Raw genomic sequence first — 25,452 nt, 5'->3', positions numbered from 1 at the left:
TTCTTTATATGTCTTTTACAACTTTCACTGCACAGGCCTTGCTCATGCCGTTACCTTTATCTATTTGTGAGTGAGGCTGCATCTCTGGCTTCATTTCCAAATTGTGCACTGCTGGTACATAGAAATGAAATCGGTGATTGTACACTGACCTTCTATTCTGTCACCCTGCCCAGTTCCCTTAAAGTTCTAGCTTATTTGTAGACAAGAACTTTGGAAGAAAAAATATTCCATCACTGATGAGATTGTTTTCCTGATCTTAAAAGTAATATGTATTCTTTGAACAGACTTCAGGAAGAACAGAAAAGTTAAAAAAAAAAAAAAAAGTCAATGCCAAATCCCAATATGTACATTAACTACTACTATTAATCTTCTGAGAAGTTAGAGTTCTGAGCAGGATTCACTTCATTTTGCAGTTCATTTATTTACATATTTGAGTTTATTCCATATTTACATTTGTTATTGTTTCATAACACATGACAGCATCAACATTTTTCCTGTTACCAAACTTTGCATACTTTTAATGTCTGCATATCACTACATGGATACACTATAAATAACCATTTTGTTATTATACATTTTTATATTGCAAATTTTGCACTATCATAAGTAGTGTTTCAGGGATCGTCCATAGACACATCTCCTCCCACATTCCTTAGGATGTTAATAATAGTAATATTATTATTGTTACTAGGCAACACATATAGTGCTTACTATGTGCCAGGCACTGTTTAAAGTACATTATACACATTGTCACACTAATCCACACAACTCTCTGAGGTAGATACTAGTAGTACCTCCGTTATAAGTTGAGAAAAATTAAGCCATAGGTTATCGGAAAGTCTAAGGGGCTCAGTTAAGGGGCTAACTTCGAATTAATGGGAAAGTTTGCTAGTAGATGCTTCTCAAGCTTCCTTGAAGATGAAATAAAGAAACTAAATATCTTTTTAATATTTAAAAATGTTTTCAAAATAACATTAACAATAAACTGTAGAACTTGTTACCCTGTTATCAATCAAGTCAATTCTATTCACTAATCCATATTTTTTCAATTCTTGTCCACATGCAAATATATTTTTAAATGGGTACTACTAATAGTAAATGTATCATTTCTGCTTTGCATTATAAGCATTTTCCTGGCTAACCAAAATGTGATTACATCAGACACATAAAACCGACTAAACAGCATTAAGTATCCGAGAAGAGAGGGACAATCAAGTAAAAATGGTACATTAATTCACTGAAACCTTATTTTCCATCTTGTTACAATAACTATCAATTTTCTGTTCTCATGCAACAACTCTCATTTATCTTTCTGAAGTAGCATTATCATCATTTTTTTGAAGAAGCTAGATCATCTCTCAACAACTCACCTACTTAATGGTTCCTTCTCAAATTTTAGACTTTAAGGCTTGGTCAAGAATGCTCCAGGCCTATGAATTATATGAATCTTTGTGGAAAGAAGAAAATCTAAAGTATTTGTGTACTAAAGTGAAATCTGCGGGGAGGTTTTCCACACTCCCAGACCAATTCTCTAAACATACACACAAAAAATAGTAACAAGGCTGAAAGTTCTTCCACATGGATTATATCTGTATAGCTTCTCTCCAGAAGTTCTCCAAACCTAAATAAAGTTACTGTTCTTTGTGAAAAGTTTTCCATATTCATTATATTAATATGTGTTTTCTCTAATATGACTTGTGTGGTACCTAATAAGGTTAGGGCTATTAACAAGCGCTGTCCCACACCGATTACATGTTAGGAACTGCTCTCCAGTGTGAGCTATCTGATGTACTATAAATGGAGAGTTGTGGCTGAAGGTAACTCCACACCTGTTACATTTATAAGTCTCTTCTCCAATGTGGATCTTCTGGTGCTTAATAAGGTCATTCTTCCGAATGAAGGCTTTCCCACACTGACAACATTCATATGGTTTCTCTCCAGTATGAATTCTCTGATGCACAATGAGGGCAGAACTCTGGCTGAAGGATTTTCCACAATCATGACATTCGTATGGTTTCTCTCCAGTGTGGGTTCTCCGGTGTGAGAAAAGGTGAGAACTTCGACTGAAGCATTTTCCACAATCTTTACACTCAAAGGGTTTTAGTCCAGTGTGAGTTCTATGATGCACAACTAGGTGAGATCTCTGGCTATAAGACTTCCCACATTCATTACATTCATAGGGCCTCACTCGAACGTGAGTTCTCTGATGCAGAATGAGATGTGTGCTCTGTCTGAAAGATTTCCCACATTCAGAACATTCATAAGGTTTCTCTCCAGTGTGAGTTCTCTGGTGCCTAATAAGCCTGGAGCTATGAACAAAAGATTTCCCACACTGATTACACGTGTACAGTTTGTCTCCCGTATGGGTTCTCTGATGGGTAACAAGGTGAGAGAACCAGCTGAAGGACTTTCCACATTCTTTACATTCATAGGGTTCCTCACCAGTGTGAGTCTTTTGATGTCCAATGAGGTGAGAACTCCGGCTGAAAGATTTTCCACATTCTTTACATTCATAAGGTTTCTCTCCGGTATGAATTAGCCGGTGCCTGGTAAGATTAGAACGCCAGCTGAAGAATTTTCCACATTCTTTACATTCATAGGGTTTCTCTCTATGTATACCCTTTGATATACCACGGGATGTGCCATGACTACGGGAGTTATCGTTATTGGGGCATTTGTAGGGTTTACCTCCTGTCTGAGTTTTTGCAAACTGAGAAAGGTGAATGTTCTGACAGAGAGTTTGGCCACATTCACTACTGTTACTTGCACAGCTTTCCTGATGACCATTAAAAACTACATCACCTTTTAAACTTTTAGTACGTGAGTCATGTTTATGAAAATACTCTCTCAGTACTAGTTCAGCAGGAAGAAGACAGTTTCCCCCAAATTTACCATTATCACTGACTCTTTCTGGAGAAAGTACTTTCTTTTGGGTGAATGCCACTTGCCTCAAATGTCTCTCCTGGTTTTTCTGATACTTGTCCAACTGGTCTTCACAATTCCAGACTTCTTCTAGTGACAGATACCAGATATCACTCTTTGCCATTCCTTCCATTTTAATGTCATAGGAATCTAGAGAAATGCTCTTATTGGAAACTGATTTAATTTCAACCGCAGTATTCCAATCTGAAAGAAGACATAAAGAGTTGCTTTCAGACATGGTTCTGTAACCTTGACAGAGAATGAGAAAGAGAAGACTACAGCAGTACATAAAGGAGCAAAAAGAGTAAGGAGATGCCACAGGACTGGGTATGACACATGGGATCAGGATATTTGGGATGGGGGAAGGGGCAATAAAGGAAATCCCACAGAAATAGCTGCACTCCCAATATCTAATCCATCTATTAATGACATAAGAACCTAATGTGTCTTCCTGTTGCCAGGCCCTCCACCTGATATGCATTCTCCACACTACAGCCAACTTAATGTTCCTGAACCATGAATGTAGTCACGTCAGGCAATGCCTTTTATCTACATCACTAAAGCATTACAGCATGAGACACTGGGAAACACCTGACAGGCATAGACATCAGATATCACACAGAAAAGACTGCATGATGCACTGGGCTTGGAAAGCTTACTCGGGTCACTGGCAAGTGTCCTGGCTGTTCTGCCCATGCAAAGTTGGCCATTTGCAGCATGACTCAAACAAGCAACACCCAAGGGGGCTGAGGAGAAAAATGACTGAATACTGAGCTCAGAAAGGAAGAGCAGGGAAAGGATCGCTCACAGGGAATAGAGGAGAAAGACCACTTTCTATTTCTTAACGTAGACGGGAAGAAAGGGAAAAGTGACGTTAGGAAACTACACAATAATTTCATTTTTACGTATAAAGTTTAAAATAAACGAGGTATAAATTTAAAAAACATTAAATAAAGAGCCAGAGTGTGGTGCGAACACAGATGTGTGAGAGCAGCAATTCTGGAGAAGGAGAATGAAGCAGCCAGACAGGCAAGCTCTGTCATCGTTTCCTAAATGGCAGAGACAACTCAGGACAGTGGCAGGTGCTGGAGTCCCACGGCAGAGCCAACACACTGAGGCTGTAGGAAGGAGCCACATGAAAGGGAAAAGACAGGCAAAGACAGAAAAATAATTCTGTAAAAACGTGAGAATGAGGATGCTACACTTGGTGGTAATAAGCAGGTCTCAAACCAAGCATATCAAGAGAAAGGTCGATTTTAATAAATAAGATAGATACCTTTGTCTCTGAATGCTAATGCCAAGGTTGTAGAAAGACTGGAACAGGGAAGTACAAGGTAAATAAACTGAGACTTCCCCTCAGAAATGGGAACTAACGCCCGGCTGGTGTGGCTCAGTTGGTTGAGCATCGTCCCATGCACCAGGAGGTCTCCAGGTTGATTCCCAGTCAGCGCACATGCCGAGGTTGCAGACTTGATCCCCAGTAGGGGGCATGCAGGAGGCAGCAGACTGATGTTTCTCTCTCTCTCTGTCTCTCTCTCCCCCCCCACTTCCTCTCTCTGAAATTAATAAAAACATTTTTTTAAAAATGAGAACTAGTGACCATATCTCCAGGGATGCTAGCACAATGGGTCATCTAGGCTACTGCCTGCAATGCCTCGTCTGATCCTCACCTGGACGGGTATCTTGGTGAATCCCTCTCTCCACCAGCCATGGCTCTTCCCCTTTCTCCAACTGGAGGATTACATCTGGCTTGGGAAGTTGATGTCCTGTTCACAGTAAAAGATAAAGAATTGGGCAAGGGTAGGGGGCCCTTGAGCTGGACACAGAGAAGCATCCCAGATTCAACCTTAACTCCTTACCCCCAGCCCTGGGGAACTCTGAAGGACAGGCAAGGTAAGGCTACATAGGCAGCAAAATGTGCATTTTAAAAAATTCAACAAATCAAAACAATTTTTTCCACAATAGCAGGAGTACAAGAATCCTGTTCTATGCCCCCAAGAAACTAGGTCCCTGAACCCAAGCTCACACTCTGATACATGTTCATGGTCTCCATACCTTTTGATCAATGAAGAACCAAAATCATCGCAGGGAGTGCATCTCCAAAAACGGAAGTTAGTCTTACCCAAGGAAACCAGGTTCTTATAGTTCTCCAGCATCACATCCTTGTACATGATCTGCTGAGCAGCATCCAGGAGCTTCCACTCCTCCCTGGTGAAGTTCACAAGTATATCCTTGAAGGTCACCAGTGTCTACAACATGAAACAAGTTTGTATTAAGCCAGGTGTGTATCTATGCCCTACCTTTCCTGAATACTGGCAGAAACAGAGTTTAGGCAGATAGCACTGGGGTAGGGAAAGAGGATGGGCCAGAATTTATTCCAGGAGTCAGTAGTATTTGAGTTGGACTCTGGTCAAATTCTAAAAGGAAGAGCTATTTGGTGCCTAATGTCCAAAACAAGTTCTGTTACGCTCTAGGTTTGGAAACTGTCAGAAGCATTTTATTTAAACCAAGTTTGCTATAAACAGTTATAGCATGTAGAACCAGAAACCAAAAGTTAATCTATACTTATATTATGTGAAATAGAGAATATAAATCAAGGCAATAAAAGAGGGGAAAACAATCTTGAGTTTAGAACAACTTAATGCTTAAAAGACCAACCTAGCCATGTATTATGACCCAAAATAATTATCTAAAACATTCTGTCTAAACACTTACATGCATAAAAATAGAGATTGTATTTTTATAGTATCAAAACAATACTACAAAAAGACAATAGACACAGAATCGAGGCCTTTATTTGCCTCATCAAGAAGTGATTATGCCCTGGCCAGTGTGGCTCAGTTGGTTGAGTATCATCCTGTGCACCAAAAGGTCAGGGCACATGCCCAAGCTGTGGGTTTGGTCCCTGGTCAGGGTGTGTACCAGAGGCAACCAATTGATGTTTCCCTCTCTCTCCCTTCCTTTCTCTCTAAAATCAATAAAAACGTTTTTAAAAAAAGAAGTGAGAGCCCAGCCGGCGTGGCTCGGGGGTTGAACATTGTCCTAGGATCCAGGAGATCGAGGTTTGATTCCCGGTCAGGGCACATGCCTGGGTTGCAGGCTCGACCCCCCGTAGGAGGCGTGCAGGAGGCAGCCAATCAATGACTCTCTCATCACTGATGTTTCTAGTTCTCTCTCCCCCTCTCCCTTCCTCTCTCTGAAATCAATAAAGATACATTAAAAAAAAAGTGATAATTACATATAAGGGAAAAAAACACTTTAAAGACAGGACTTCTCATCAAAGGCCATGAAGGTTAGATGACAGTGGAATATTTTTTTAATGCTGAAAGATAACAACTGTCAAGCAGAATTTCTATGCACAATGAAAACATCAAGAATGATGCAAAATCCATTTCCATATAAAATAAAACAGCATGTTACCCGCAGACTTGCCCTAAAAGACATACAAAAGGTGGTTCTTCAGGCAGAAGGGAAATAACACCAGAGAGAAACTTTAAAGCTCATAAATAAAGATGAACAACAAAAACAGTAAATATAATAACCTGGTTTTGTTATCTTAAATCCTTTCAAACTATGCAGGACAGTTGAGAGTAAAAACTGTAGCATTTTCTGGTGGTTTCCCATGTATGTGGAGGTAACATGTGAGGGATCCTTGGAGGAAGATGGGTAAGGTGCAGGAAGCCATGTCCCCCTCCAGTCTCACGGAACAGGCTATTCTCAGAGGTTCCATCTTCAGAGCTCTTCCTGCCTTGGTTGCAGTTACCCCGTGATAATCATTACGTGTCCCCAAGTTCCTCCAAACAGCCACCCCCCATGGAGGAGTTAACATAGCCAGAACCACACCCCCCCTGGACAACCAGGGTCTAGAGAAACACTGACAGGCACCAACATTATCAGTTCTTTTGCCTTCTTTGGAGAAGGAAGCTTGCTGTGAGCTCAATTCCTTAGTGTGGACAAAAGTGTTTCATTCCTCAATATTACCTCACCTGATTCCTGCCCACATTACTGATAAACCTGTTTCTTTGATATGAAAGAAAATAAAACTATTTCTACAAATATTTCTCTCCTGGAAGAGAGCATCTGAAATGCAATTTCTGAAGTTCGAGGCAAAGGAACTTCAGAACTTAAGCAGAAAGGGATTCTCAGTTGGAAAATAAAGAAAGAAGGCAGCTCAGCTTACAGGGAACCGGGCAGTTAATGACTTGGCTTCCATGCCCTCCGAGAGCTTGTTGATGCTTCCTTGAGTAATGAGAGGTCCAAGAAGGCAAAGCTGGGAAAAGAAAGAAACAGGAAAGTTTGCTGTGGCTGGGATGCTTCATGAATCCTCAGCCTAGACTCCCTCTTACCAGCAATATACAATGCAAAAACCACCACACAGAGGGACATCCAAGGTATTGCAGAAGTTCCCAGGACTAGGAAGAAAAGAGCTATGTAGGTTGCCTCCCCCCTCTAACCTCCAGAGTTCATTGGAATCACACTGTTCTACCACCACAAATCCTCTTTTTTTGAGGAAATCAAACAAAAAACAAAACTTGACCTGATCTAGCATCCTCACTTTAGAGATAAGAACAGTGTTTTCTCCAGCTGGTCACAGAAGGTAAGTCAAAGATTTGAAGCACAAGAAACGTGAGCATTACTGGCCTCAAGGCAGAAGGTGCCATGTGGCAAGAAGTGTGGGTAGTCTGTATAAGCTAATTGTACCATGCTGACAGCCAGCAAGGAAACAGGGACCTCAGTCCTACAGCCATTTGGAACAGAATCCTGCCAGCAGAGTGAGCTTGGAAGCAGATTCCCCCCACACACACCCTCCAGTTGAGAACTCAGACCCACCAACACCAAGCCACACTGCATCAGATGTATACCTACAGAACTGTGAGCAAGTAAGTGGGTGCTGTCTGAAGCGGCTAAATTTGTGGAAATTTGTTACACAGCGATAAGAAAACTAATGGCTGGCCAATTATCTTTTAAAGGTATTTAAATATACATTTACTTATGTATTTGGCAGTGCCTGTCATTCTTTCTTGTAGACACTGGTTTCCATTTGGTTTCATTTCCATTCTCCCTGAAGGACATCTTTTAACGTTTCTTGCAGTGTGTCTGCTGGTAATAAATTGTTTCAGCTTTTGTAAGTCAAACAAATGTCTTTATTTTGCCTTTGGACCTTTTTAAAACAGCTTTATTGAGATATAACTCACATATACAATTCACCCACTCAAAGTATACAAATTCAGTGGGTTTTGGTATATTACATTATTAATTTTTAAAATTACGATGAAATATATACAACAAAATTTGCCATTTTAACCACTGCTAAGTGTACAATTCAGTGGCATTATACTCACAATGTTGTGCAGCCATCACTGCCAATCCCAAAACTTTTTCCTCCTGCCACATAGAAACTCCTACACATTAATATTCCTCCCTTTAAACCCCAATAACCTCTACTTTGTTTCTATGAATTTGCCTCTTCTAGAAATATCATGTAAACAAAACATACAACATTTGTGCTTTTGTGTCTAGCTTATTTTACTTAGCAAGGTTCACCCATGATGTAGCATGTATAAGAACTTCATTCCTCTTCATGTCTGAGTAATATTTCATTGTATAGCAACCACCTTTGGTGTATCCATTTATCTGGAATGTTCCCATCTATTGACTATTGTGAATGCTGCTGCAATGAGCACTGGCATACGAGAATCTGCTGGAGCACCTGCTTTCAATAACGTTGGGAAAATACCTAGAAGTGGAATTGCTATGTCATATGTTAATTTGGGGGTTTAGCTTTTTGAGGACCCACAAACTTCAACTGCAGCTACATGATTCTACTTTCAGCAATACACAAGGGTTCCAATTTTCCCACAAACTTGCCAACATGAGTTGTTATTCCATTTTAAAAATTATTATAGGCATCCTAGTAGCTGTTAAGTGACATCTCCTTGTGGTTTTAATTTGTGTTACTTTCATGTGCTATTGGCCATTTGTATGACCTTCTTTGGAAGAATGTCTGTTCAAGTTCTCTGCCCATTTTAAAATTGGGTCATTAATATTTTCTCCCATTCTACAAATTGCCTTACCTTTATTGTTAAAATATATTTTTGCAAGTAGACAGTTGTTTTTCCTTTCACTGCATTATAGATACAGCTCACTCCCAATACTCTGGGCATTAGAAGAATTTTCCAGTCTGGCTAGTAGTAACGGGCAGCATTACCCCTGAACGCCAGGCCTGCGCGCTCCGGGTGGGCTCTACGGCCTCCTGGTGTCAGCCTTACCTGTGACATGCCCACTAGCTGTTAGGCGGTACACATATCATCTCTACTTAAGACCTCTAGTGTCAAGGGGAAATAAAATTATTATAATTTATGAGCTGTATCTGAAAAATAAAACTGGGTTAAACACAGACCCCACTAGTTAATCTATTTGAGTTGAAAACAAAACAAAGCTGAAGGCGAGGGGGCTGGGGGCGAGGGATGTGCGTCGTTTCTCACGACCGCGCACAACCCCGCTTGATCGTAACACTGAAGCTACTGATCTGACACTTCCAATGAATATTTTTAGGCTAAACCGAGAAACAGAAATCTGTCGAGCCCTTTCTGCCGCCAAACTCATTAAAGCACATAACCTCCCCAGTATCCTCAGGCAGAACCCAGCAGTGCATACAGGGTGCCCCCCAAAATGAAGCGCACTTTACCAGTCGACAGCGCAGACTCCGTTCCACTTTGGAAATGAAATGTATTTTAGAACGCTGGTTTTGTGATGTGTATACATTTTGGGACACGCTGTATATTTAAAAACCAGTGTAACCACTTCGGATTCCTCCCAGGAAGGTAACTAACCACTAAGAGACGTTCTCATTCTCAGCGGACGCCAGGAAGGCGCCGGCGCAGTAACGCGCTCGTCCCGGGCGGGGGCGGCGCGGGCCGGAGCCGCCTGGTGCCGCAGCACCCAGAACGCGGGCCCGGTCACCACCCGGGACTGTCGTGACTCGGCCCCGGGAACGTCCCCACTCACGCCACGGGAGCGTCAGCGAGCACCGTCCGGGGAGGCGCCGCGCCCTCGAGGGGCGCAGATCCCCGTCTAGAGCCGCGCGCTGACGAAACCGCCGTCTGCTCGGCACGAGGCTCCGAAGCCGCCGTCGCACTGCGGGGGTCCACGCGTGTCCGACTACCAGGCGAACACGCACCCCACTTTCGCGCGTACCTGCGAGAAGCCCTGGAGGCTCGAAGCGGGGCAGTCCTGTCACAGCCGCGGCGGCCCCGGCTCTTCCCGGCGAGCCCGGCCTCGGGGCGCCGCGCGCAGCGGCGTGGGGCCGGGCCGGGCGGTCTGCCCGGGCTCAGCCCCCGCCCCCTCACGCACGCGCCGGGGCCGACACGCGCGTCCTCGCGCCCGGAGCCCTCACGCCCACAACGGCCTCCGGCCCGTCCACCCGCACACCACCCGCGCACCACCCGCGCGCCTCCCGCGCGCCTCGCGCCCACTTCGAGTCGCGCACAGCGGCCCCGCCGCCGAGCGCGGCGCCCGGGACGTGAAGCCCAGAATCCCTCCGCGAGGCGGCGCGGGGGCTCCCGGGAAATGTAGTCCCGGCCCGAGCGCTGCCAGCCCCGCCTTCCCCGGCCGCCTCGGGGCGCCGCGCGCCTCGCCCTTCGCGCGGAGGCCCGGGAGCTCCGGCGCGGGGAGCAGGTGCGCAGACGGCGGGTGAGCGCGGGGAGCCAGCCGGGAGGCCCTGGGAAACGCGGCGAGCGGGAGGGGAGTTGGGGGCGGTCCTCCGAGTTCCGCAGGGCACCCGGGCCCTGCGGGAGAGGCGGCGGACGGGCTGAGGCGGGACGCCCGGCGCGGCGGGCCTGGTCCCAGGACGGCTCTGCGGGACCTACCCGAGCGGCGGGACCGCGCGCGCCGGGCACCGGGGCGGCCCCGGGGAGGCTGGAGCAGGCTGGGTTGTGACGCGGCGCGCCCCGGGTACACGAATTTCTTTATCCAGCTTTCCGGGCGGTCTTAATCCCTTAATCTGTTAATGATGGCGTCACAGTGATATAATTTATCGAAGGCAAACCTTGAAAGACTCGAAATTGAGCAATGAAAAAAATATTGTATGAACCTTATGTGGACCATGAGTGGAAGAAAACTTTTAAAGCATGAGATAAAAATGTTAATGCCTATATATTTGATATTGAGGAATTACTAATTTATTCGGTGTGACAGTGGCCTGGTTATGGTCTTTGAAAGGCCATCATTCAGACACATTGAAACTTGCAGATGTGCCCGTCCCAGGAGCTCCGCAGGCGTGACGGGCAGACGGCCGACACTGCGTTTGTGCCGAGCGTTTCCGCGGCTCCCAGCCCGAGCGCGGCATCAGCCCGGTGCACGGCCGTGTTCAGTGTATTAATACTTCACGTACGGCTTTTTCAGGCTCAGAATTATGATTGCACTTTACTCTTTCTTTGTACGCTCCTTGGTATTGTCCTAGAAGTTTTTACAGGCCTTTCCCTTAAAAGCTTTGGGCTTAAAATCTTCAGGGGTAGATACTGTACTTCTGATCCAATTTTTTACGGTAGTTGACTGATTTATGTTTTGTAGTCTTAGTCAATTTTGGCCACAAGTTTTTCCAGAAAATTTTTCATCTGATCTGAAATTTTAAGTTTGTTTGTATCAAGCTGTTCATGCTATTTTACAATGATTTTTAAAATGACTGCTTTTTAATGATATTTAAAAATCACTAAATGCTGTAATTGTAGCATTTTTAGTATAATATTTATCTGGGTCATCAGTTTTTCTTCCTTGATTCATCCTATAAGATCTGTATCTGCATTATTCTTTCCAAAGCAGCAGATTTGGGTTCATTTTTGTGGTCTGTTCTCTGGTTTTAGCTTATGTCTTTGTATTTTGGTTTTCTGTTCTCTAATTTTTGCTGTCAGTTCTTAAACTTTACTTTGTTGCTATTTTTCTCTTTTTTTTTTTTTAAATATATCTTTATTGATTTCAGAGAGAGGAAAGGAGAGGGAGAGAGAGAGCTAGAAACATCAATGATGAGAGAGTCATTGATCGGCTGCAGCCCGCAACCCGGGCATGTGCCCTGACTGGGAATCGAACCCTGATTGCCTGGATCCTAGGTCGACGCTTAACCGCTGAGCCACGCCTGGCCGGGCTATTTTTCTAATTCTTGATTTGTTTTAAAAATTATTTTCTCAATAATTTCTTTTCCAAGAAATGTGTATATACATTTTTTTAAGTCTCATGTTAAAAGGCACATAATAAAAACAGGAAGCCCTGTTTCTTCTCAGTGCTGGCCCATGTAAAATGCCTTTTGATACATTTTTCCTGAAGGTAAAAACCCATCGTAAAATCTAACCATTTTTCCCTCTTCCTGAACACAATCCCCAGGAGCCTGCCTGCCTTCTACTGTCCAGACCACCGATTGTCAACCTTTCCATCTCATGTCACATAGACTAATTACTAAAAATTCAGCACACCAAAAAATAGGCTTTTTGCTGATCTGACCAAAAAATAGGTATAATGTTGATTCACTCACATCAATGGCTATTGTTGTGTTGCTGCTGCTGTCATCTTATTTAACCATCTAAAGGAAAAGAGGTCCGTGCCCTTGATTAAATAGTCAGGTGTTGCATGTCTTACAAGGCCTGGTGGCACAGTGGCTGAAAATCACTGATGTAGCCTCAGCAGTTCTTTCCTTACCTCATCCAAGGGTATGTTTTTATTGATTTGAGGAAGGGAAAGTGGGGGGAGGGAGAAACACCAATGTGAGAAAGAAACATCAGTCATTTGCCTCCCGTACACCCCGACTGGGGTTGAACCTGCAACCTAGGTATGTGCCCTGGCGGGGAACTGAACCCACCAACTTTTTGGTGTTTGGGGTGATGCTCCAACCGACTGAGCACCCAGCCACAGCTGATCAGTTATCTTTGGGAATGCAGCACGCTGGCCTCCTGGGACTTACCTTACCCTCATCCATTCCCTTGTCTCATCTCTGTGCTGGATCCCTGTTTCCTTTTCCCAGGATTATAATCCTATTACTTTCAGGCAAATCTATTTCTATATAACATACACTAAAGTAACAGTTATATGTGTTTCTGGTTTAAGGACATAAAACCTGTCTAAATTAAAATACTAGTTTTATAATTTTTGTCCATTAAAACTGAACTCTTAAAGTATAATACTGATAAAGGGTTGCATTTGAAGGTTATCATCTAACCTTCAAAAAGTGGGATCTGTAAAAATATTAGCATAATAAATTATCACATGATTTGCTGTGATCCTTAAAGTTTCCAAGCATCCATCTTTTGTATGCTGTTTTGTTTTGTTTTTTACTTTAAAGCTACCGTAAAAATTATTCAGGAAAGTTCTGTACCACCTAATATTGTTCAGGCCTCACTCTCAAAGCTTGGAACATAATTCATGCTTCTTTGTTGCTCCCATTCAAGTTTAACATAGACTAATTAATCAAAAGGAAGTATGGACTTTGGGGAAAGAGATTAAATGGAGATAATCAAATGAATGTTTGTTTCAAAGTTGCATATTTACCTTTATCAGTTCTTAAGGTAACAGCCATATCATCAGTCCTATTAAGCACATGTGAGGTTATTCAGCTCCAAGCTAAATGTAGATATAAATGAATTTATCTAAAAACAGTTGTTTTAAGCAGGAAAATTATTTTTCAATTCCAAAAAAAATAAAAAAGTAACAAAGTATGCATGAAATTTAATTAAACTATGCCTTTTTTTATGGGTTCTCTTTAGCCTTAACTTCTTTGTATTGATGCATGCTCCTTCCACCCAGGGCTGAGAAGCAGTCTGCAGAAGTCAGTATAAGTAACCAAGGTGACAGTTGTAGAGGGTGGCCAAGGGTGACTATTGCAGTAAAGACTTCAGCTGGCCAGACCTTCAGGGAGGGAGGGAGGAGGCTATACTTCGTTACCTTGCCTCTCATGGGCCATTTCCACCGTCTTTTAACTGAACCTGCCTCTTCACTCACAGGGAAGATGCTCAGTGAAATGCAGCCTTGCCCTGATTGGATCAGAGGAACAAGACAAGAAATATTCTGATCTCTTTACCCTATTGTGCTTGCAGATGTTACTTCCAGACTCTTAAGATGGCAGCTGTTGACCTATCCCCCATATGGGCTTTGACTGCCCAGGACTCTGCCTGTTTCTATGTTAGAAATACTGAGGAGGAAAGGATGGTGGCTGGGTTTTCAGGAACCTGGTTACAGGGACCGGTGACCTTTAAAGATGTGGCTGTGGAGTTCACACAGGAGGAGTGGATGATGCTGGACTCTGCTCAGAGAAGTATGTACAGAGATGTGATGTTAGAAAACTACATAAATCTCACCTCAGTCACATGTCAATTATGCAAGTCTTCTGTGATCTCCCAGTTGGGTCAAGATGAGATGAGAGCTATGAAAAGAATGATTCCCAAGGGCACCTATCTAGACTGGGTAAAAATATCCAGTGGTAAAATGGTAAGATTCATGATGGATGATTGGTCTTCCACATTAAGAGAAGACTGGGAATGCCATAAGATGAGAAAACAGCACAAGATCCCAGAGGGTAATTTGAAGCAAATGACATTTACCCAAAAGAAAACAGCGTATCAGGAGAGATTCTATGACTATCATGAATTAGAGGGAAACTCTAAACTTAGATCAAAACTTGTTTTTTCAAAGAGAGTTTCCACCAGCAAACACTGCCATAACTGTTACTTAAGTATTGAGTGCTTGAAGCATAATTCAATCCTAAACAATTATGAGAAAAACTCTGTGAGTGAGAAGCTCTGTGAAAGTCATGAATATGACAGAACTCTGTGGCATCTTGAACAAACTCAAACAGCACAAAAAGAGTACACATGTTCTAAACATGGTATACACTTCAAACATAATATGCTTCCTTTACATAACAATTTTCATTTGGTGGGAAATTCCTATGAATGCAATAAAAACAAAACTTTTTGTCATTCATCCCTTAAACAACAGGAGCAGTCTCCTAATGGAGAGAAACATGAATGTAATCAGTGTGGAAAACCCTTCAAAAGGACTTCTAATCTTATTTTGCACAAGAGAAGTCACATGGGTGAGAAGCAATATGAATGTAAAGAATGTGGGAAAGTCTTCAATGATTCCTCAACCCTAAGGAGACATGTAAGAACTCACACTGGTGAGAAACCCTATGAATGCCATCAGTGTGGGAAAGCGTTCAGTCAAAAAACATCTCTTAAGGCCCATGTGAGAACTCACACTGGAGAGAAACCTTATGAGTGTAATCACTGTGGAAAGTGTTTTGGAACAAGTTCTTATCTTATAGTGCACAAGAGAATACACACTGGAGAGAAACTCTACGAATGCAGTTACTGTGGAAAAGCCTTCAACACAAGCTCTCACCTTAAAGTTCACAAGAAAATACACACTGGAGAAAACCTTTATGAATGCAGTGACTGTGGGAAAGGTTTTAGTGGTCTCTCATCCCTTAGAATGCACATGAGAACTCACACAGGAGAGAAACCCTATGAGTGTGAGGAGTGTAGGAAAACGTTCAGTGCTGCTTCTTCCCTTAGGAGACATGTGAGAACTCACACTGGAGAGAAACCCTATGAGTGTATCCAGTGTGGAAAAGCCTTCAGTCAGAGTTCTTCACTTGTTATACACAAGCGGATTCATACTGGAAGAGAATCCCTGTGTGTTCTGAATGTGAAGTCACCATTTCCAGTGTCCTAAGGTGGACTGCAAATTCATTATTTAGTCTTTGTTCTCTAAAATAAGCATTTATGGCTACATACAGTCTTCTAAACATTCATTTAGCTACGTAACATATCGGTCTATGTTAATTTGTTTAATTCTAAATGTGTATTATGACTTTTTGATCCACAGATATTTAGAATCATGTATTTGTAATATGTGAGGCAAGGTTTTTAGTTACCTTGTTACTGATTTCTAAGTTAGTTGCATTACGTTGAGAGTATTTGGACTATAATACTTTATTGAGAGTTGCTTTCTGATCTGCTGTGGCAGATAGGGCTGTAGCCAATTAAACAAGCTCATCCTTCCCTCCTGGAGTCCTATTTTGGCTCACAATACCAATATGTCCAGTTACAAAGCTCTTCTCAGCCTCCTTGCAGCCAAGTGTAACCATATCCAGATGGTGTCACTAGTGACAGACCTGCCTTTTTTCCCTGTTTGCCTTGTGCATTTTGCCTTTCTGCCTTCCTTTCTTCTCTCTTTGAGTGTCCCGTTCCTACAGCTGAAGGAGAAATCTTGTGACTATGAGAATAATTATGGCCTAAGGATGAATAGAAGATCCTGGTTCCTCAAAGACATCTTTAAATAGTTGTATTAGCACTGCACTGTTATATCTGGACATCTTTTTATGTGGGGAAAAAGAGCTTACTGATTTTCTTAACAGTATATTAGATACAGTAACATTTGTTTTTTTGAAAAACAAAAAAACTGCCAAGATAAGTAGAGTTAAATATTTTATGTTCGGTGTACAATTGTAGTCCTTGCAAAAGAGTACCATAAGTGGTACTCAGAAAGAGTGGTTATGCTCTGCTTGGTTGGGGGTTGAGATTTATGTGCAAGTTTGAGTATACCAAAATCTTGGCAGGCCAGCAGCTGCAGACTCAGGCTCAGTCTCATCCAACACGTCTCAACTGGATTTTATTGCAACAGCCTCATGACTGGTTTCCCTGACTCAAATCTCACTTTGTTCCAATCTGTTTTCTATGCAGCTGCCACAGTATCCTTTTATTATTTTTTATTCTTGGTGTTTCTTAATTATGAAACTAATGCATGCATGTGAGAAAAATATAAACCACCTCTGCTCTACACAAGGGAAATCTTCCCTCCTCAGATTTTACTGACATACAAATGTAACACTGTATATGACTGCATTCTCTCAGACTGTATTCTATGTACATACAGTTTCATCTTGAAAAACAGGTAAATTTTATTATCTTCTACCTTCGGAAAGCACCACAGCTTATAACAAATGATGTGTTAAATATGGAAAGATATAACAGATTTATGTGTAAAATCAAGTGAAAGCAACTATAAACCTTACCAGTACCTTCTTGCAATGACAAATAAAGCACACTGTATAAACAAAAACATCCAATCAATTCATTTTCTTCTTTCAGTGGCAAGAGTGTTTTGACATCTCTTTAACTGTATAATCTAGGAGTTATCTGTATTTTAGGTTAAGTAAAAATAATAGTTCTCACTTTCTAAAATATCCTGCCACAGATTAAGAAGAAGACTTTTTGGATGAGTTATGTAGTTTAAAATGAGGTTGCATGGAGGGAGGAGAAAGTTCTTATTTTTGACAAAATAATTCAGGTAATATATCTGTGAGCTAAACTACCTGTAAAGGCACTGCCTGCAGGATTGCCCTTCACTTACCTGGTCAGAGGCCTGTCTTCACTTTTTTCTCCATCACTCTTTCCCTTGCTCCAATAAGGAGGTCACATTGGTTTAGAAATAGAAAGTCCTGCTTACAAGAGAGAGAAAATAGATACTTCAAAATACAGTTTTTCTCGGCTCCAGACCCAATCTTTTAGTAAAGGGGGAAAAAGCTATTAATTACAAAAACAAGAGCAGGAGGAAAATGCATCCACTTCCCACTTGTGCCCATTTTCAGTCATCTCAAGAACATGGAATAGGAATTCAGCCATGCAGTTTAGAACCCACCCCCTAATATTTCCTATGGAAATAAAAAATATACCTAAGTTCAGATTCTGAATTTGGAGGAATGGTAACCTCCTCAGACAAGGTTCCCATAGTTCTGCAACACTGCATTCCCATATAGACTCTTTTGAATGGGTCCAGTCAGCCCCACCCCTCCTGAGAAGTCTATGGCCACATTCCTGAATGTTACAAACCTCTGAAATGACAAATACATTCTTGGTCACCAGAGGACCCCCCCCCTCCCTAGGGCTGGAGAGAGTAACGATGCTGGCTATACCATAGGAAAGGGAGGATTTGTGCAACAAAACTATTCTATAGTTTGAGGCGTTGGGTAATTCTAGAAAAGTAATTCCTCAGCAGCAGCTACGTGTTCTGTTGCCACACTGAATGGGAAAGACAAATGCTAGCCTCTTGTTTTGTGAATGATTTACATATACATGAGGAACTTATTCAAGTACTAAATTGTATATTATACACACTATATGTGAGGAAAGTTCTTAGAAGAGGCAGTCAGTTGCTTCAAAGATAAACATTTACCTGGGGCATTAAAAAATGGGCAAGTTGTACGTGAAAGTGAACATAATATGATTTATTTTCACAAGTATAGGCTTACAAAATAAATGTTCTCGCTGTAAATGCAACAAAAGAGGAAAACTACCTTAAAAATTTCCTGATATACCTTATTTACATTTATTTCTAAGTCATGTCTAGTCAGATTCAAGGATAAACATGAGTTAACATAACCTTAAATCCAAACACTACCTCAGTTAAAACCATAAGACACCTAAAAATGTTTCTATAATTATGTTTGTATAATGTTTCCACAGAAGCACACTACTCTCGCTGATGTCAATATTGTGATCGTTGCATTTTCAGAATCATATGCTGTGGGGGGAAAACTCAGCAAGTACCAGATTAACTATAAGTCAAAAGATTTATTTATAGCTCTTTTCAGAATTTGCTTTTTTAAAATGACCAAAACAAACATCTCCTCTGTAAAAAAAAACACAAAACTTTCCCACACTGATTCCCTCCGGTATGACTTCTCAGAGCTCTAAGACTTTCCCCCACCCATTACAATGCTACTTTCCCCCCAGTATAATTCTGTACATTTAAAATATTGCAGAAAGCCAACCTATATTCAGTTCATTTACAGGGATGTTTTTTCTCCTTAAAAGAGTATTTTAAATTTTAATAAAGAATGCATGGTCCATGAAGGCATTCCCAAATCACTGTGTTTTTATGTATGACTGCTTCATTATAAATTTTCTGATATCCAGGAAAAAGTGCACCCTTACCCATGCATTCTGTCCTGCTTGAGCAGACAAATGCAAGATGAGAGCTAATCTCTAATTAAAAGCTTCCTCCCTCACATTGAACTTGTACCCCTTTCCTGGTAGGAACCTATCCATGTAAAGGGAACCCTCCAGAAGAAGATTCTTCATGCTGAGTGCACTTCCTGACATTCCAATTCCCACATATTCCTAGGAGTTTTCCTCCAGGTATGGACCACATATTTTCACATTTCAACACATTCACATAAGGCTCTGAAGTCAAAGTAAGGCATTAGCTGCTATATTTTTAAATGCATACATCTTTAGGTTTTCTCAACAGTGAGAATTCCCTGGTGTTCAGTAAGGAATGAGTGGTAATTAAATGAATTTCCATATTCATAGGGGTTCTCTAGATTGTGTGTTCTCTGATGTTTCGCAAGGTTTGAGCTCCAGCTGAAGGATTTATTGCATACCTTACATACATAAGGCTTCTCCCCAGTGTGAGTTATCTGATGTAGAATGAGGGAAAAGCTCCGACTAAAGGCTTTGTCACATTCAGTACAGGCATAGGGTTTCTCTCCAGTATGAACTTTCGTATGTTGTATGAGAGATGCGTGCCAAGTGAAAACTTTGCCACATTCATCACATTCATAGAGCTTTTCTCCAGCATGAATTCTCTGGTGTTTAATAAGGAATGAGTGGCAGCGGAAGGCCTTCCTACACTCTCCACACTCATAGGGGACTCTGGTCGTATGAACGCTCTGGTGTCGAGTCAGGTGAGAAGAGCGGCGAAAGGCCTTCCCGCACTCACTGCACTCGTAAGGTTTCTCTCCAGTGTGCGTAATCTGATGACGGAGAAGTTCTGAGCCACTGCTGAAGGCTTTCCCACATTTCCTACATATATACTGTTTCTTTCCTATGTGAATTCTCTGGTGTCGAGTGAGGTTTGAGGCACGGCTAAAGGCCTTTCCACATTCTGTACATTCATAGGGTTTCTCTCCAGTATGTGTTCTCTGGTGTTCAATGAGGAATGAAAGGTAACTGAATGTTTTACTACAGTCCTTACACTCATGGGGTTTCTTTCCCGTATGTATCATCTGATGTTTCACAAGGTTTGAGATTTGACTAAACGTTTTGCCACATTCCTTACATACATATGGTTTCTCTCCTGTGTGAGTCCTCTGATGTAACACAAGAGAAAAGCGCCGACTGAAAGTTTTTCCACATTCATGGCACCCATAGGGCCTCTCCACAGTATTGACACTATGTTGAGACAGGGCTTCTTGATGAGAGACTGTCACTTGCCTGATACATCCCCGATTTCTTTGTAGCATCTCAGTAACATCCTCACATTTCCAGTCTCCTTTAAAACTGGAATGTTCAGGGTCTTGGCTCAGATCCCTTTCCTTTATCACATACTGGGATAAATCATCTTCATATATGACATTTTTTGGAGAAAACTCTCTGATCTCACCATTTGACTCTGAAACTGAAAAAACAAAGCAATGTTTCTTATTTTCTGTATTGAGTAAAATAAAAGCCATTCTTCCTTTTTTTGAGAGAATTAAAATGGAAAAGAAACTTACTATTTCGTTGCTTTCAAATTTGTCATAAGTGGCTCTGAAATCTAAGCATTCTGCCCAGAAATTCAAAAGACATCAAACAGCAGAGAGATTTAGGTGAAGAGGGAGAAAGATTAAATATAAGTAACTGAAAGTTAGGGGAAAATAGAACTATGAAGAAGGTAAGTAATTGGGAAGGATACGTTGTTAGTCTTGCTCACCTCCATTTATTTGCTGCCAGAATGACATAAAAATGAAATTTTCATAGTGCTAATGAGCTGCAAGTGCTCCTCAGGACCCACAGAGACATCAGACTGTTCACCTAGTGCCTTTGGAATATCTTACAGTAACTTATTCTAAATAAATAAATAAAGGGTTTCCCTGAAGACCAACTTCTATGATGCTCACTCTAACTCTACTTTTCAAACTGATATCTGAAGCTCAACTTTGATATAACAGCCTATCAGATGCTTCTGACAGACCTAGTCCCCAGTTTTCTCCAGGCTAAGTTTTTTGTTGTTGTTGGTTCTCACCCAAGGATATATTTTTCCATTGATTTTGACAGAAAGTGGGAGGGAGGGAGCGGGGAGGGGGAGATAAGGGAGAGAGAAAGAGAGAGTGAGAGAGAGAAAACAAATATCAATGTGAAAGACACATTTCAACTGGTGGCCTCCCACATGCATCCCAACCAGGGCTGGGATCGAACCTGCAGCCCAGGTACGTGCCCTTGACTGTGAATCAAACCCGAGACCCTTTGGTGCGCAGGCTAAGGCTCTAACCACTGAGCAACACCAGCAAGAGCACCAGGCTAAATTAAAAAAAAGACTTTATCATTGGGGGAAATTTTATAATAACATGAAATGTCATTATAAATATAATAAGTATTATTTTAAATATATATTATAAATATTAAATATATATATTCTTTTATATCCTTACTCTTATGAAATATATACAGTTAAAAATCCATGATGTATACAATTTATGCTCAAATGTCTCCAAAAAAAATCATATACCAAATGATTAAAAAAATCGGGCAAAATGTTTGCAAAAGGTGAATAGGAATAAGAATATATGGGTATTCTCTGTACCAGTCTTGCAACTCTTATGACAGTTTAAAATTATTTCCATATTACCCATTAAAAATTTCATTTTCTCTAACATAACTGACAGTTATTTTGTTTGGAGGGAATGCTGCCTTTTATAATCACCAACTGCATGCTTCTAGGGAAAAATAAAAAGACCTCATATTTCTTTAATATATATCTAAGCAGTGATCTTCACAGATGACACTACTGTCTATGCAAAGAATCAGAAAAAAATTTACTAAAAAACTCCTGGAACTAGTAAGTGTGTACAGCGAGATTGTACAATACAAAGTTAACACACAAAAGTCAAAACTTTCCTACATTCTAGCAATACACAAATGGAAGTTGAAATTAAAAACACATTACCATTTATAATTAGCAATCCTCAAACATAAAATACAACCCCCCCAAAAACAAAACATGTACAAGATTTATATGAGGAAAACTATGAAACTCTGATGAAAGGCCTCAACGAAGAACCAAATGGAGACAGTCTCTGTTCATAAACAGGAATACTCAATATTGTCAACAGGTCAGTTCTCCCCCAGCTGATCTATATATTCAGTGAAATCCAAATAAAAAGTATTTCATCTCACCAAACTGATTCTAAGGTTTATATAGAGAAAGAAATGACTATTGCCATAGAACAAAGTCAGAGGACTGAGCTACCTGACTCCAAGGCTTGTTATAAAGCTACAATAATCAAGGCACACAGACCCATGAACCAAGTAGAGAACTCAGAAATATACCGGCATAATTACGGTCAGCTGTGCTTTTACAAAGGAGGAAAGATAATCCTTTCAATAAATAATGCTAACACTGTGCATCCACATGCATAAGAATGAATCCAGACACAAGCCTTACACGCTTCACAAAATTTAATGGATCACAGACCTAAATGTGATACCCATTTAAAGGTAATTTTTTTCCTTTTTCTCTCATCTCCTTGTTGCTTGGCTGCAGAGGCAGACACAGCAGGAAGTACATAACAGAGGAGAAACTAACTCACTCACCTGAAAAGAAATCTGTTTTCACATCTCCTTTCCCCAGCCAGGGCTCTTTCCCTTGCTCCAATAAGGAAACCACATCTGGCTTAGAAATGTTAAAACCTGCTTGCAGAAAATAAATTCAAAGTCAGTTCCTGAATCCTCAGAAAAGAGGTACCATTAAAAGAAATGCCAGATATAAGTATGAAAGGTGTCTAAAGATTAGGTAGAGTTACAATCCCCATCTTAAAAACTAATAAAGCCCAGCCGGCATGGCTCAGCGGTTGAGCACTGACACAGGAAACAGGAGGTCACTGGGTTCTATTCCCAGTCACAGCACATATATGGGTTGCAGGCTCGATCCCCAGTGGGGGGCGTACAGGAGGCAGCCGATGGATGATGTTTCTTTCTCATCGATGTTTCTATCTCTCTATCCCTCTTCCTTCCTCTCTCTCTGAAAATCAATAAAAACATTTAAAAAAACTAATAAAAACCCATAGACACAGACAACAATGTAGTAATGACCAGAGTAAAGGGGAAATGGGGGCTGGGTGGAGGTGGGCAAAGGGGGGAAATTGGGGACATCCGTTATAGTGTCAACAATAAGAATAAAGTTTAAAAAAAGACTAATATTAAAAAAATACCTCCCTTGGGAATATTCAGCCAGATAATCAAGATTCACAACAGCCACACTAGAAGGCGCATTCTAACAGAGGGAGGTGAGGGGGACACTTACCCAGAGAGACCAGGAGGCCATAGTTCTCCAGCGTGACGCGTCTGTACAAGTCTTTCTGAGCAGGCTGAAGCCATTGCCACTCCTCCTGGGAGAAGTCTATGGCCACATCTCTGAATGTCACTGACCCCTGAAATGACATATAGGCATCTGCACAACGAACACCAGTGCTCCCCAAAGCCCTGACGAAGGAATAAAATGACTTGCAGAGAGGAGAGTGGGCAGTGTATATAAGCAGCGGCAATGGGAGTTTTCAGAATTCTGAGTGATTACTGAGAGTATAACTAAAAGTAGAGCTATTTTGTTTTGCTCTATAATGGAAAAAAAGAAGGAAAAATATATGTGACTTGTCCTGAGATGATTTACAATTATGTGAAAGGTTAGAGTGATGCATGTGAACAGCATGAATTTCTGGCTTTGGTTGTAAAAATAAAGACAATTCTTTGTGTTTAATAGGCAATGGGTACTGTCCTTAATACCAGCCTATTTTTATAGGCTTTGGCAAGAATTTCTTCTTGATAACAACTGGCTATAGCAGACAGCAGCGGCACCCTTGCAACGGGGCATGCACTCTTGAGCTTATCACACCATCCCATTCCTGAAGAAATAGCTGTGAAACTCAAAGGCTGTTCTAGCGATGTCACAGAACAAAGACAAGCAGTCAAGTACCAGGACCTCCTGAGGAGGGAAGGGACCACCTCCCTCCAAGGAACCTAACAATTCTTCCCTCAGGGTCAGAGGGAGTAAGCAGCCCCTAGTTTTGAACGGCTTAAGTGACCTATAGAACTGTTAGGCACAAAAAGGAATTTTAAAAGGTCCCAAACTAGTAACGGCCCCAAATGTATGGCAAAGTTATACTTTACAGTTTAAAAAAAATTTTTTTTAATTTATAAAGAGTACTGAGTAACAGAGAAAGAAGCCGTTTTCCTAGAGTAAACAGTGGGATTTGCAACTTGGACTCCTCAGCAAAACTCGGAGAGCTCTGGATTTGTAGACAAGTAAGACAAAAAGTAAGACAGAGAAGTGGAACTAAAAACAGAAGACTAATTTGGAATGGTTGGCCTTCTTATCCACCTCTGAGAAGCAGGAATGCCTGCCTGGTATTTAGCCACAACCGAAACAAAAGTGTTCCTTGCTAAATAAATGTAATGTCATGTCTGGAAAACGAGCTCTGTGAGTTCAGAGATTTTTTTCTGCTCACTGCTACATCCCCAAGACCTGGACTGGGTCGTGCATTAGAATCCCTTGGAGGAGCTGCTAAAACACAGGCTGCTGAACCAGACACCCAGTTTCTGGTTTAGGTGCGGGGTGGGGCTCATGAACATACATTTCTAATGAGTTCTCAGGTGATGCTGATCCTGCTGATCCAGGGATCACCCTCTGAGACCAGGTACAGGTGCTGAAAGTAGATGCTCAATAAAAACACGATGACTACATGAACCAAGGGCAGCTGGAGCACGAGACACAGAGCAAAGCACTTCTCATTCGAGTAACGGCTGGCTCCCTACCTTCAAGCCCTAAGGCGTCCCTGCCCGGTCAGCAGCCCCACCCGCACGGGAACAGCGGCCGGTCGGCCCCTCTCACCCCCCGAGTACCAGGGCCTGCAGGAGAGCAGCGGGGGAGCCCCGAGGCTCTGCGCGGCAGGGAGTCCCGAAGGGCTGGCAGCCACAGCTGCCCCTGGAAGAAAGGGGGCTCCGGCTTACCTGCGACATGGCTCCCGGCAGGGCCAGGCGGGCGGCGCGGCGCCGGCGGGGAGAGCTGGCGGGAGGGGAAGGACCCTGAGCGCGCAGGCCGCGCCTCCCCGCGGGCTCGCGCCGCTCACATCCACCCGCCCCGTCCCATGGCGTCAGGGAACCCCGCGGCCCGGGGGCCCGAGAGCGCCGCCTTCGTGCCAGGAGTCCAGCCTGGCCTGCAACCCAGCACCTCCGCCGTTAACGGGGTCACAGGGCCGCGCGCGTCCTCTGCGGCTCTGGGCGGGTGGACAAGGGTCCGAGCTCCGGACGGCATCGCCGGGCCAGCCGGCGGGGGCCCGGCGCAGAGGGGCGGGTCCCTTTACCTACCTCCGGCCCAGGAACCCCAGACTCTCGGCTCGGCCCCGGCGGGGGAAACGGCGCCTTCCGGAGCCCCGGGCACCGGACCCCACGACCAGGCCGCGGGCCCCGCACAACTGCACTTCCCAGGATCCACCGCGGCCTCGGCGCGCGT

At 42.4% G+C, this 25,452-nt stretch overlaps 1 protein-coding gene across 11 annotated transcripts; it reads right to left on the bottom strand.

Moving 5' to 3' along the window:
* Nucleotides 1-396: 396 nt before the first annotated feature.
* Nucleotides 397-25,452, bottom strand: LOC308549597 (uncharacterized protein). 11 transcript variants are annotated; one of them, XM_081122423.1, is made up of 13 exons: nucleotides 25,308-25,452; nucleotides 24,951-25,005; nucleotides 24,575-24,697; nucleotides 23,251-23,377; nucleotides 22,542-22,637; nucleotides 17,642-20,367; nucleotides 17,320-17,407; nucleotides 7,913-8,022; nucleotides 7,103-7,192; nucleotides 5,045-5,171; nucleotides 4,593-4,688; nucleotides 2,949-3,126; nucleotides 397-2,546 (listed from the first exon to the last, which is right to left on the bottom strand). In XM_081122423.1, the coding sequence occupies exons 9-13, from the start codon at nucleotides 7,133-7,135 to the stop codon at nucleotides 1,670-1,672; spliced, it is 1,311 nt and encodes a 436-aa protein (XP_080978549.1). In that variant the 5' UTR covers nucleotides 7,136-7,192; nucleotides 7,913-8,022; nucleotides 17,320-17,407; nucleotides 17,642-20,367; nucleotides 22,542-22,637; nucleotides 23,251-23,377; nucleotides 24,575-24,697; nucleotides 24,951-25,005; nucleotides 25,308-25,452; the 3' UTR covers nucleotides 397-1,669. The 11 variants fall into 11 exon arrangements, with proteins under 11 accessions (XP_080978549.1, XP_080978548.1, XP_080978545.1 ...); XM_081122422.1 differs by having other exon boundaries at nucleotides 24,575-24,646; XM_081122419.1 differs by lacking the exon at nucleotides 24,575-24,697.

This window comes from Miniopterus schreibersii (genome assembly GCF_964146895.1).
Source record: "Miniopterus schreibersii genome assembly, chromosome: 20".
Taxonomy (NCBI): domain Eukaryota; kingdom Metazoa; phylum Chordata; class Mammalia; order Chiroptera; family Miniopteridae; genus Miniopterus; species Miniopterus schreibersii.
This window is presented reverse-complemented; position numbering and strand designations above follow the sequence as displayed.

Bases quoted from the DNA above. Each gene is read 5' to 3' on its own strand.
- LOC308549597 (XM_081122423.1), bottom strand. From the start codon at position 7,135: ATGGAAGCCAAGTCATTAACTGCCCGGTTCCCT. The intron at 3,127-4,592 runs GTGAGGATCAGA...GTCTTCTTTCAG, and splicing joins TCACCAAGATACCCGTCCAG to ATTGGAATACTGCGGTTGAA. The intron at 2,547-2,948 runs GCAAGTGGCATT...TAATCTTACCAG, and splicing joins AACCAGGAGAGACATTTGAG to GCACCGGCTAATTCATACCG.